This window comes from Mus caroli, unplaced genomic scaffold (assembly GCF_978045245.1).
Source record: "Mus caroli unplaced genomic scaffold, Mus_caroli_1 scaffold_4, whole genome shotgun sequence".
Classification (NCBI taxonomy): Eukaryota; Metazoa; Chordata; class Mammalia; order Rodentia; family Muridae; genus Mus; species Mus caroli.
The window spans coordinates 89,105,993-89,120,216 of NW_028227259.1; the positions used below are offsets into that span (position 1 = coordinate 89,105,993).

At 37.8% G+C, this 14,224-nt stretch overlaps 1 protein-coding gene across 1 annotated transcript in view; it reads right to left on the minus strand.

The window, feature by feature from the left end:
* LOC110295242 (transmembrane protease serine 11F) overlaps positions 1-14,224 on the minus strand; it is a 32,513-nt gene that overhangs the window by 6,344 nt on the left and 11,945 nt on the right. The window contains exons 4-7 of the mRNA XM_085836361.1: positions 12,680-12,747; positions 8,827-8,990; positions 5,739-5,777; positions 4,128-4,329 (exon numbers count right to left, since the gene is read on the minus strand). Of these exons, the coding sequence (XP_085692487.1) occupies positions 4,128-4,329; positions 5,739-5,777; positions 8,827-8,990; positions 12,680-12,747 (473 nt within the window). The remainder of the gene's footprint in view (positions 1-4,127; positions 4,330-5,738; positions 5,778-8,826; positions 8,991-12,679; positions 12,748-14,224) is intronic.

Below are 14,224 nucleotides of genomic sequence, written 5' to 3' on the forward strand. Positions count from 1 at the left end.
GAGGAGGAAGAGGATGCGGAGGAAGAAGAGGAAGAAGAAGGAGGAGAGGGGAAGGGAGGAGGGGAGGGGGAGGGGAAGAAGGAGGAGGAGAAGGGGAAGGGGGGAGGGAGAGGGGGAGGAGGAGGGGAAGAAGAAGAAGAAGAAGGAAGAAGAAGAAGAAGAAGAAGAAGAAGAAGAAGAAGAAGAAGAAGAAGAAGAAGAAGAAGAAGAAGAAGAAGAAGAAGAAGAAAGTAAAAATTATACACCTGCCCAATTTTTAGTATTATGCATTTGAACAATTCCCATGTTGAGAGAACTGACTGTAGGTAGGTAGCTCCATGAAAAAGAAGTTTAATTAATTAAGTAAGTAGTAGCACTAGCATTTCCAAAATTTAAATTTGGGCCTTGTTAGGAGTTCTTCGGGTTCTTGTTCTTCCATTTGAATGAATTGTGCAAAAAGAAAAAATAGTATTTTGCTTTCTTTTAGGAAATCAACATATTTCCTTTGCAAAGGTAAGTTCCCTTTGCATCAAACACCCATTCTGATCTGATGACTTACTTGTTGGCTCTTGTTTGCTGTGATCTCTGAGGCTAAGTGGAATGTGCCTACTGTGCAGTTCCTCACATGCAGAGTTGTCTCCCCACCCATGGCCACACCCCTTCCTGACATTCAAGGGCTAAGCTGCCCTTACTGGAAGCCCTTCTCTACAGTCTGCTCAGTTCCCCTATTACCAACTCTTCCTTCATATAGATAATTTTCCTTCCCAGGGTTATGTCACAAATTTCATACAGCCCAATTGTCTCTTGTCTGCTATAGTTCTCCAAAGACCTTTCAATCCCTTTAGAATTATTCACACCATGAATGATTAGACGCATACAGAAGCCAGAAATTGTTTGAGTGACGAGAAATTACATAGCAGGAAATCACAGAGGAGAGGTTAAAAGATGAATTTCCTCATTTATAAGTGATCACCACATTGGTGAATGATCAACACTTTTAAAAGATCTTTTTATTTGCCTGTGTGTGACTATGTGTACATGAATACAGGTATCAGCATAGGCAAGATGCATCTGAGTAGCTGAAGCTGAGGTTACAGGCAGTTGTTCAACGTTTAGTATGTTGCCGGGAATGGAACCCAGGTCCTCCTCAAGAGTAGAACCATACAGCCATCTCTCCAACCCACGAGCTTTACATTCTGTATTACTTGCTTGAAGTCAGGACTTTCTCTTCCTTCCTTCCTTCCTTCCTCTTTCCTTCCTTCCTTCCTTTTTATTCCTTCCTTCTTTTCTTCCTTTCTCTCTTTCTTCCTTTCCTGTCTGTCTGCCTTTTTCAAAAGTAATTTTCTGAGCAGGGCATGGTGGCGCACATCTTTAATCCCAGCACTTGGGAGGCAGAGGCAGGTGGATTTCTGAGTTCCAGACCAGCCTGGTCTACAAAGTGAGTTTCAGGACAGCCAGGGCTATACAGAGAAACCCGTCTCGAACTCCCCCCCCCAAAAAAGTATTTTTCTACCTTTTGAGGTTATAATATATTTACATCATCCCCCCTCCCTGAATCATCAACTTTTAAGAATAGTAAAAAGCCATCAGTTTTCATGTATTATTCAAAGTACACAGGACTTTCCAGGGATAACCAGGCACATCCTGGTCTTCCTACAGGAGGAGGAAAAAAGTTCTTTGTTACCTGTTAATTGATTAATTAAATAATAATTTTATTTATTTATGGAAATTTTGTTCAGTATAGACACACTAGGACTGTATCCTTCATTTGATACCTAGGCATCCACTACTAGAATTCTAGGAGAGGTAATGATTAACATGACTCCAGGAGTTAAGAATTTCACTATTTGAGAAGAAAAATAGAGTGTCCATCCCTTTGTGTACCATCAGAGACACACAATAGGCCCAAACTCCCCGGCTCTGTGAATAAGAACACTAAGAGATCCTCCAGTCTCGCTACGTCTTGTCTCCCTACATCTTATTAAAAACTTTGTTGTTTCTTAAAGACTGGAGGAAAGACATGGACATGAAGTGCTAGGATTGGACTTGAACACCATTTTTTTAAACATACTACTGCTATAGAAGAAGTCATTTAAATATTAAGGCTATTTGAATAACTTCTATATTATCGTCAAAATATTCCTTTATTCCTTGAAATACTATTCTCTAAATAGTATTTCAAGTATACAATTATATGAAATTATATCATGCTCAAAATATATTCTCTTCTTAAATTATCATCACCTTACACAGCTCTTTGGATTATTTTTATCATTATCAAACATGCTATATTTGCCATATTTTAAAAAGTATTCCTTTGAAATCATAGCTTTCATCATCTACCAATTTTTTTTGCCATATTTCATTTATATATTCCGTAAAAGTATTTTCAAAAGCCCTGCACTTCTACATTCTATTACCCTTTGAATATATTTCCATCCTTTTCATAGTATAAAAAATTATGTTGCTAAGACCAATATCATTATCAGCTTCAATGTTCAGGTCCTATGTAGATCTCTGTCCTTCCCCAGAAATTACACTCGACTCACTAAAGTAAGTATTTATACTCATTACTAATATTAAGCTGGCATTCTGGTTGTAATTTTTACTTTATACAAAGCTCAATTGTAAATTAAAGTGGATTAAAGCTCTCACAAAAATAGAAATACTAACATTGGAAAACTATAATCATATGAAAATGTCAGAAAATCTTAACAAGCAAATGGGTCTTGTGTTTGTCATGAAGACATGGTATTAGTAGCTTTGGGTTTATAGATATGCAATAATGAGTCTCTCCTTCAGTCTCATTACACCTTGACTATGTAGAAAACAGTTAAATGTCTTGGAATCATTCTCTTGCTGCCCTTAGAAGAATGAGCTTTTTTTTTTTTTTTTTTTTTTTTTTTTTTTTTTTTTTTGCCTCCAAGAAGCACCTTGAAGAGTAAAGCTACTTTAGGGAAATACGTGGGCAGTGTCACTGTGTAAGCAAGTAGCCTTGATTCAGAGACCCTCCTGCCTTGTGAGATTCTCCCTATGCTGATGGTGATCTGCAAGGGAGAAAAGGTTACGTGCTTCAATCACCAGGTTCTCTAGAGAGACTGTGTATGTCAAAGTTTTGAGAGCAACAACCGTAAGATCAAGCTGAGAGTTCAATTGTGCTAAACATGATCAGAATTCCTGCTATGAGGACAGAGTGACAAGGTATGTCTCTGCTACTCTCTATACACCTTCTGAGTCATGCACACCCGTGGGTTTTCCTGGATAATGTAATGAGAAGGGAGCGCATCAAAACAGATTTCTAAGCCTTCTTTTTTTGTAATCAAATAACACAGGGTCTTGACTGTAAGAAGCCACAGAGATTATTTGTAGGGGAACAGAACCAAGGTGGCTAACTTTTCTCCTTCTGTCTGCCCAACCTTGGAGAGGGACACAAATTGCTTACTTCCAAGCTAATGGGTACCAGAGAGGGATGTGGTGTTAGGAGATTCCACATCTAAGCCAAGAGTACTTTACTTTTCAGCCTAACTCTGAATATAGGTCTTAATTTGTCCTTCATGTAACCAGAAGAAACTATTTATTATCTTTGATTTGTTTTGAATTTATAGTTGTGATGGTTTGTATATCCTTGGATCAGGGAGTGGCACCATCTGAAGGTGTGGCCTTGTTGGAATAGGTGTGAGTTGGTTGGAATGGGTGTGTCAGTGTGGGTGTGGGTATAAGATCCTCACCCTAGTTGCCTGGAAGTCAGTCTTCCACTAGCAGCCTTTGGATGAAGACTTAGAACTCTCAGCTCCTCCTGCGCCATGCCTGCCTGGATACTGCCATGCTCCCACCTTGATGATAATGGACTGAACCTCTGAACCTGTAAGCCAGCCCCAATTAAATGTTTTTTATAAGACTTGCCTTGGTCATGGTGTCTGTTCACAGCAGTAAAACCCTAACTAAGACAATAGTAGTCTTCATAATGAATAAACTGTAATGTTATAGGAAAGATAACACTAGAATCACAAGGATACAATCAAGAGCACAGTCTCTTCTAGTATGTAGAAGGCACAGTAGGGGCACATCAGAGGACAAGCTGGTGAGACTGAGATCAATGGCAAGAGAGGATTAGAAAATAAATGCTCCCCAGAACCCTGTGAACTTACTTCCAGAAGCAATGAGCTGCTGTGAGCAGCCATGTGTTGCTGATGAGTGTGGCTCCACACTGATGGCCAGCCCCAATGAGCTGGAGGCTAGCCTGCCATGGCCACTCTCCTTCCATAGCTGTTTCCCTCCCTTGGACAATGCGTTCAGTAGAAGAGGATGCTGGTAATGGGATGTTTGAAGATGACATTCTTATCCCACATCCTGGCAAAGAAACACACAGTCGTCTGTTTTCATGACAATAAGAAAAAGAATCATGATTTGTGTTTAAAGAAAATTCTTTGCCTCAGTAACTTTTTAACCTGTCCTTAGCACAGGGTCTCTGGATACACACACACACACACACACACACACACACACATATGTACTGGATTGATTTCCCTGAGATTCAAAAGCAATATTTATCTTTTTGCTTAGGCATTTAGTTGAGAACTCAATTTCCGGATCTCTGCCTAAATCATATACAGCCTGGCATCTTGGCATATTTTAGTAATCCCAGCATTTGAGCTGCCTATACAGGAATTTTGTCAGTCTAAAGCCAGTCAGGGCTGTAAAATAAGTCTCTTACAAAGAAACAGTGTAGCTAGATAATATGAGCAAAAAATAATAAATGACCTTAGAAGACAAGCAAAATGAAAACAGTTTTAGTTGTATGAATAATAGATTTGGAAGCTGAAAAGTGAAGTCAGCTACACAGACCAAGTATTCTGCCAAGGGAAGGTGGCCCTGGGCTTTTAATGTCAAATGGGGATGTGGTAGCTTAGCATCCTTTGAGGAAGATAGATGGGATTGGGGCAAGCTCACAGGTCAGAAACTAACAAAAACTCTGATAATCTTAAAATTTGCAAGTCTAACTCAAAAAACAAACTGACCAATCTGGTGTGCCTCATAACTACTAAGATATAGTTAGACTAGGGAAAATATTCTGTATAGTAGCTTGTGTCCCAAATATGAAATATCTTTGTGGTAATCTTTCCATGGCAGCATGTGAAGTTCAGAAAAGGATTTTTGTTTTACTGTTGACCATTTTGTTAACTCTGAATATAGGTCTTAATTTGTCCTTCATGTAACAAGAAGAAACTATTTATTATCATTGATTTATTTTTAATTTAAATAATATTTTTCATTTTATAAAATTTAAGAGTACTTTAGAAAAATTATTATTCCCTGATATCAAATTTTCTATTGACAAAACTTCAAACCAACCTTTGAAAAGACTTGCATATGTTCTCACAACATTGATAATAGGCACATATTTGCCTACAGAAACTCAAAATATATTCAGGTGCAAAGCAGGAAGTAAACCTCAAAAGCTTAAAAGGATAAAACCCTAAAAGTAACAATAAAAACTTCAAATTGGACCTCTCTTGAAATATTAAAGATACTTTTAAGAATATTAATATAGTAGCTAGAATACTATGCAGCATATATAAGCTATAAAGAATAAAATCATATTGATAGAAATCTAATATGTTAAGTATTAAAATAAAAAAGTAAAAATTAAATATTTGATTTATAAGAAGAAAGAGAAAATGTTGGTGATCTGTAGTAGCTATTTATAAATATCATCCATTCTGTTTATTATGAAATACACAAATGATTTTGGAACTTACGGCTATTGAGAAGATTTCTCATCTTTTTGCTGTCAATGGCTGTAATAAAGGAATAGAAGTTAATTGACATGAAAACACAGTTCCTTTTCTGAGCTATTTTGCTCACATGTTCATAAACAACATTGCTAATTATTTAAAGTATTCATAATTCAGGATGAAGTTTTATAGTCAAGTAAAATATAACAACCCTCTGACTTGATCATTGGCTCAAATAATGGAATTTCATTTGAAAATGAACTCAGAGAATTTCATTTTATGGTTTTCTATTATAAACAAGTAAAAAGATTATGAATGAAAGAGCAAGTGGAAATGTCCTAGTGGTTTTCTTTAGGGGGGCTATAGCCAACATCTAAGAAGTAACCTCCAACTTCAATAACAATTGTTGTCATTCAGTGTACTTTGTCCTTATTCCCAATGGTCATTGGTGGGAAAGACTCTCAGTGCTCACTTTTAAGGTCCTAGTCTAACAAGAATTAGGAAATCTGCCCATGCACCTTGCTGACTTCTCCCTGAGACCCTCTCTCACATTGAAGTGCCCACATTGAAATCTATGCAAAGAGGCTGTCCATTCTCAACTCTTTTTTTTTTATATATTTTTTTATTACGTATTTTCCTCAATTACATTTCCAATGCTATCCCAAAAGTCCCCCATACCCTCCCCCCCCACTTCTCTACCCACCCATTCCCAGTTTTTGGCCCTGGGGTTCCCTTGTACTGGGGCATATAAAGTTTGCAAGTCCAATGGGCCTCTCTTTCCAGTGATGGCCGACTAGGCCATCTTTTGATACATATGCAGCTAGAGTCAAGAGCTCCGGGATACTGGTTAGTTCATAATGTTGTTGCACCTACAGGGTTGCAGATCTCCCATAGCTATGCACTGTGGAATAAGAAAGGTAGCTGGAAACAAGGTAGGGATAAGAGTGTCAAGGAGACCTAGTCTGATCAATCTTCATCCCTTTAAGTAGCATTTTTTTTCCTTCCCCAGGCAGGACTCTCTCAAAGGAAGGTCTTATGTTTAGAAAGGTTAAAGTATTCCTTTATGATCGGTTCTTACACAGAAAGGTAGACGGGGATCAGATTCCCAGTACTTGCTTCAGGAAAGAGGAATTCTACTTGCTATGACTTGCCTTGGAGCAGAAGAGAGAAAAGCAGGTGAGAGAGAGATGCAGAAAGAACTGGTTTTTGAGAGCCATCGTGGTTTATTTCAGCTCAAAGTACTCGCCATGCCAAACTTCATACTTTGAAGTATTCTGTTCTGTTGTAAAAGTCCAAATAGAAATGTGAGTCCCAATCCCTACTAGAGATTTCCCAGAGACATTTTTTAAATGAATGATGTATATAACAGAAGAAAATATATGCAAATGGATATATGTTATCAAGCATTAGTTTAGATACTTATGCATATCAAAATAAGTATATACTCATTTTGATGAAAATTGCCTATATGATAAAAATGTCATTGCATATAACCAAGGACAAAAATTACTTTTCAAAACTGTAAGAAATTCTATTATAGCTTTAATAATGCAGTAAATTTCCATGGTTGATATTTTACTTTAAGTATGTGATCATAGCTGTAGTATTAATAATTAAGATTTGCTCTGAGACTTCTCTCTGCATAATGACAAGAATGTCCTATTTTCTTTGGTACCATAATGTAATCAAAATAATATATAGTAGGTAACATGATCATTATCTCTATGTAATATGTTAAAAATCCAACTTAAAAGAAGTACATGAAAGATCTTCAAACCCCTTCCCTCTTTAACATGATATCAAGAGTAACTAAACTTCAATATTCATGAAATAAAGCCATATAGCTGGAATGCCTGCTGTCCTGAGATATAGACAACAGACTGAGGAACAGAAATAAAGGGGAAAGAGAAAGGTCCTATCCATGCATCTTAAAATATTATCTGAAAGAGTATTTTATTGGAAGCAGTATTTTACTTGCTAATTAATTTGTCAGAGAACACTAGAATCCCTCTTGGCTTGAATTCTAATTAGCTCTAGGTGCTTTTCCTTTTAATGTCATAAACTATTTTAATTTCATTTTCTTCTACTCTGGGGAAAAACAAGTCATATTTTTCTCTCAGAAGTAACAGGGAAATATTTTGAAGTAATAACTAAGAGGATCTCTTTACAGGTCATGTCTCTTATTTCAGACTCATTCTTCATACACATGATTGTTTATTTGGTGCAAAAAGTAACTGTTTGGGCTATAGACATGGTTCAGTGGTCAAGATCACTTATTGTTCTTGCAGAGGACCTGGGGTCAGTTCTCAGCATCCACACCCACCTGTAATTTTATCCCCAAGAAATCAAATATCCTCTTTAATCCTCCATTGGCATCTGCACACATGTGTGCATAGCCTTGTATAGTCACACACACTCACAAAAATGGGGAAAATCTTATATAAACAAACAACATTATCATCATCACCATCAATAACAACAACAACCTCTCTAAAATTAACTTACAAAATAAAATTAACTTATTATTCTGAGGTTCATAATATTTCTGTTTAATTCTGGCTCCTATTTTTGCTGATTCATGTCTCAGGGCCTTGTTTAATGTCAACCTCACCACCTGTAAAATGTTAAAAATAATGCCTACCATTTGGTGTATTTTAAAATATATAGTATGATATGGTAAAAAAATATTGAAACTTCATCATAAAGTATGGAAATATTGTAATTCTAAATTTTACCTGATAGTGAATTTTTATTTTAGTTTACTTTCAAGCTGGTCAATTTCTACGTGCATGTGTTTGTGTGTGTGTGTGTACATGTGCATGTACCATGTACATACAAGAGCCCAAGGATATCAAAAGAGGTGTTGGCTACATTGGAACTTGAGTTACAGATAATTGTGTGCTGGCATATGGAAGCTGGAAACTGTACTTGAGTCCTTCACAGTAGCAGTAAGTATTCTTAACTACTCAGCCATCTCTCCAAGCTCACTTAGAGACTTACAAGTGGTAAATTTCTAAATTGGAAGTTACATAAACCAGACTTTTATGACAAGCACAGGGGACTGCAGTCAAAGAGAATTAGAAAAATAACAAACAGCACCCAAAAGACTTACGTGTGAGGCTGAATGATGGTATATTAATAGTCAAAGGCAACTGTTTGATCTTCAGACTTTGATAAAAAGTCCTTTCAATTCTTTTCTTGATTCGCTCTGGACTGTCAGTAGATGGGTATCGAAACATGAGCACTATAAGAATGTTCACTCCTTGTTCATCTGGACTGGAGCAAAAGAGAAAATTAATTCCATCTCTGTGGTCTCCAGGAGTTTTTTGAGAAACATTGTGGATGATTTTGTGCACACAAGACTTAGCATTGTATTCAGATGAAGGCAACAAGATGGGATGCATGATGAAGAGTGTAGCAAGCACTGGAGGAGTGAACACAACAGACTAGCAATGAGAAGACTGTCCTCTACCTTTCTTTGGCTTTGAGAGTTTGTGAGGTGCTCATTAAATCAGACTTCATGCTTACTTAAAGAATATACTTTTTAAGGACTTTTGAACAAAGCTGTTAGTGGATGTCATTACTCCCCAGTGAAGTGTGGCAGAGACCATGTGGTTCACTGCATCCCTTGTCCTTTGCCTCCTGAGCACATAACTATACTGTGTTTCTAGTTTTGAGGTTTACCAAAACTCTCATGAATTCTGGCCAGAGGCATGTGGGCAGAAATGATGTCCCTTACTGTGAAGGTCTTGTGCCTCTCTTGTCTCAGGGAGAAATAGAAGATCCTGTAGCAATGCCACACTATAATGCCCACCAGCACCCACTCTTTTGCTGCTCCTTCTGACCCTTTGAGCTGAACTATGGAAATGCAATAAATATTGTATTAAAACACTGAAACTTTGGTAGTTGGTATTCATGTAATAAACAATCTTTAGAGGAAGTAGTTTATAAAGATATATGATGTGATCAATGATTCCAATATATAAATTTATATCATGTGTTAAGACTGAAAAGACTCTAGTAGATTTTGGAAAGTGAATTTAGTTAGAAAGTCTAAGAAAGAAGAACGAAGACAAAAAGAAAAAATGCAGAAAAAGGATAATTATCATTAAGCAGTTAAGTAGCCATATATATCCTATCTATCATATGCCTATTTTCTGTCACCTATCTATCTATCTATCTATCTATCTATCTATCTATCTATCTATCTATCTATCTATCTATCTATGCATCTATCTCAGTATGGAATCTAGACCTCTTAAACATTATATCAAAACATACAGGAGCAATTGAGATGGCTTAGCAAGTAAAGGTGCTTTCTGCCAAGCCTAATGACCTGAGCTTGACCCCTGGAATCCACATGCTGGAAGTAGAGAACTGGCTCAGCATGATGACATGCTCATGATGACTGATGTACATGTCCAAACATGCACAGAATAAATAATTATGCAAAAAGATAAGGCTTAGGCTCTGATGGCAACTCCATGTTTAAATTCTGTATATCACACTCCACCAAAGTATTAAAACAAAAGAGCATTTTAAATAACAACGAAGATGTGCTGACATTAAAGAAAACCACTGCACAGGAAATGGCTATAAACTTGCTATCCCAAAAGTCCCCCATACCCACCCCCCCAATCCCCTACCAACCCACTCTCCCTTTTTGGCCCTGGGGTTCCCCTGTACTGGGGCATATAAAGTTTGCAAGTCCAATGGGCCTCTCTTTGCAGTGATGGCCAACTAGGCCATCTTTTGAAACATATGCAGCTAGAGACAAGAGCTCCGGGGTACTGGTTAGTTTATATTGTTGTTCCACCTATAGGGTTGCAGTTCCCTTTAGCTCCTTGGGTAATTTCTCTAGCTCCTCCATTGGGGGCCGTGTGGTCCATCCAATAGCTGACTGTGAGCATCCACTTCTGTGTTTGCTAGGCCCCGGCATAGTCTCACAAGAGACAGCTATATCTGGGTCCTTTCAGCAAAATCTTGCTAGTGTATGCAATGGTGTCAGCGTTTGGAAGCTGACTATGGGATGGATCCCTGCATATGGCAATCACTAGATGGTCCATCCTTTCGTCACAGCTCCAAATTTTGTCTCTGTAACTCCTTCCATGGGTGTTTTATTCCCATTTCTAAGAAGGGGAAAAGTGTCCACACTTTGGTCTTTGTTCTTCTTTAGTTTCATGCGTTTAGCAAATTGTATCTTATATCTTGGGTATCCTAAGTTTCTGGGCTAATATCCACTTATCAGTGAGTACATATTGTGCGAGTTCCTTTGTGATTGGATTACCTCACTCAGGATGATGCCCTCCGGGTTCATCCATTTGCCTAGGAATTTCATAAATTCATTTTTTAATAGCTGAGTAGTACTCCATTGTGTAAATGTACCACATTTTCTGTATCCATTCCTCTGTTGAGGGGCATCTGGGTTCTTTCCAGCTTCTGGCTATTATAAATAAGGCTGCTATAAACATAGTGGAGCATGTGTCCTTCTTACTGGTTGGGACATCTTCTGGATATATGCCCAGGAGAGGTATTGCGGGATCCTCCCGTAGTACTATGTCCAATTTTCTGAGGAACCACCAGACTGATTTCCAGAGTGGTTGTACAAGCTTGCAATCCCACCAACAATGGAGGAGTGTTCCTCTTTCTACACATCCTCGCCAGCATCTGCTGTCACCTGAATTTTTGATCTTAGCCATTCTGACTGGAGTGAAGTGGAATCTCAGGGTTGTTTTGAGTTGCATTTCCCTGATGATTAAGGATGTTGAACATTTTTTCAGGTGCTTCTCTGCCATTCGGTATTCCTCAGGTGAGAAATCTTTGTTCAGCTCTGAGCCCCATTTTTAATGGGGTTATTTGATTTTCTGGAGTCTACCTTCTTGAGTTCTTTATATATATTGGATATTAGTCCCCTATCCGATTTGGGATAGGTAAAGATCCTTTCCCAATCTGTTGGTGGCCTTTTTGTCTTATTGACGGTGTCTTTTGCCTTGCAGAAGCTTTGCAGTTTTATGAGGTCCCATTTATCGATTCTCGATCTTACAGCACAAGCCATTGCTGTTCTATTCAGGAATTTTTCCCCTGTACCCATATCTTCGAGGCTTTTCCCTACTTTCTCCTCTATAAGTTTCATTGTCTCTGGTTTTATGTGGAGTTCCTTAATCCACTTAGATTTGACCTTACTACAAGGAGATAGGAATGGATCGATTCGAATTTTTCTACATGATAACCGCCAGTTGTGCCAGCACCATTTGTTGAAAATGCTGTCTTTTTTCCACTGGATGGTTTTAGCTCCCTTGTCAAAGATCAAGTGACCATAGGTGTGTGGGTTCATCTCAGGGTCTTCAATTCTGTTCCTTTGGTCTACTTGTCTGTCATTATACCAGTACCATGCAGATTTTATCACAATTGCTCTGAAGGACAGCTTTAGGTCAGGCATGGTGATTCCACCAGAGGTTCTATTATCCTTGAGAAGAGTTTTTGCTATCCTAGGTTTTTTGTTATTCCAGATGAATCTGCCGATTTTCCTTTCTAATTCATTGAAGAATTGAGTTGGAATTTTGATGGGGATTGCATTGAATCTGTAGATTGCTTTTGGCAAGATAGCCATTTTTACAATGTTGATCCTGCCATTCCATGAGCATGGGAGATCTTTCCATCTTCTGAGATCTTCTTTAATTTCTTTCTTCAGAGACTTGAAGTTCTTATCATACTGATCTTTTACTTCCTTAGTTAGAGTTACGCCAAGGTATTTTATATTATTTGTGACTATTGAGAAGGGTGTTGTTTCCCTAACTTCTTTCTCAGCCTGTTTATCCTTTGCGTACAGAAAGGCCATTGACTTGTTGGTTGCTTTAGTTTTATGGAAACTCTTTGCTACAGTGATTCTGACGGTGAGCATCTGTGTTAATGAAATGTGGCACTTTAATGGTACTGGCTTGAAATTACAGATCAGGTCTACATACCTTATCTTGATAACATGGGACTTGATAAATCTACCCACTCCAGAAGAACGTCGGAATATCTTGGACATCTAATACAAAAAACAATTAAAAATGTTAGTCCTAAGAGACATGTTATTCCTTACGAATAAAGAGATTTTTGGTAAAGACCAGGTTTTTACATGATTTTCACATGGTGCATACTGGTTTTCCACTGTGTGAAGAATAAACCTGTGTTTGAATTCTTGTAGGACTGAACAACTTTTCCAAAATGACCAAATTTACTGTTCCTTTGTAAAATGGGTGACTATGATATCTGCCTCACAGAGTTGATCTGGGAATTGGAAGGATGGATCAGTGGCTGAGAACACTCTCACTGAAATCATAAGAATAAGGATATGGATTCCAGTACTCCAGAGATAACCCAAGCTTTCATTCCAGTTCTGGCAGAGAGAGGTACAGAGCCAGGAAGATTATCTGAACTTGCTTGCTGCTTTAAGCTAGCCCTTAAAGCAAGCATTCCAGGTTCAAAGAGAAACAATGTCATTTTATGTGATGCCATCCTCTAGCCCTGTGTGTTCACAGACAGGTGTCTACATGCACTCACATAGACCTATATATATGCATACAAAGCATATGCATACAAAAATATAGATTTATTAAAAAGTAAGTACATATGCATATGTATGTGTGTGCGTATATATATGTAATGTATTTGATGCTGAGCAAACTACTTACAAAATAATTTTAATCATAATTTTCAAATGAATTAATGTATGTGATATTTTTAAGACATCATCACTCAGTTCAAAAAAAAAAAAAGAGCCTGGAAGCCTATTTGCTACGTCCTACATCCTCATGGTCTCTAGTCCACTACTGATGCCCAATTTGTTGACTTTGCTTACTGTATCACTTGGCCATCTGAATAACGATAACACCATGTCTGGAAATCTGACACCTCATTGTGAGTCATCTCTCTGAGACATGCAGGGCTAAGCATCTAATACTGGTAATCTGTTTCACCACACTTCATATCATGAGGATGACATTCCTCAATCTTTCTTCCCAGCCTGAACCTGTGGAGGATTTGAGACATTCAGGGAACTTATTTCCTAAAGAGTCCTGATTGCCTAAAAGGAGTCATGCTGAAACTTACCATGGAAGAGTATTTGAAAATTCAGAAAATACAGGTCAGTGATTAATGAAGTAAAGTCTACTTATAAGCTTATTCTTACAGCACCCCACCCCAAATTACTATACTGTCTGGGAACAAGGAACTCTGTGTTCCTGCTTTGTATGTTTACTTCCTCTTCTTGATTCTACCAATCTAATACAATGCTCAGAAGATTCTATCTTCTAAATATCTAACCTATTTTCCTTGTTTTGACCTAGTCATCTCCTAATTAATCCATTAGTCATGGACTAATGTCATCTCTCCGGAACTCTGTGTTATACGAACCTTCAGGTTCCACAGTGCTCCCCTCACAATGAAAGCAGAGTTGGTATCTATAAATAGAAAGCTGTGTGTTTTACACTCTTGCTTCTAGCCAGTATCTCCCTCAGAGTAAG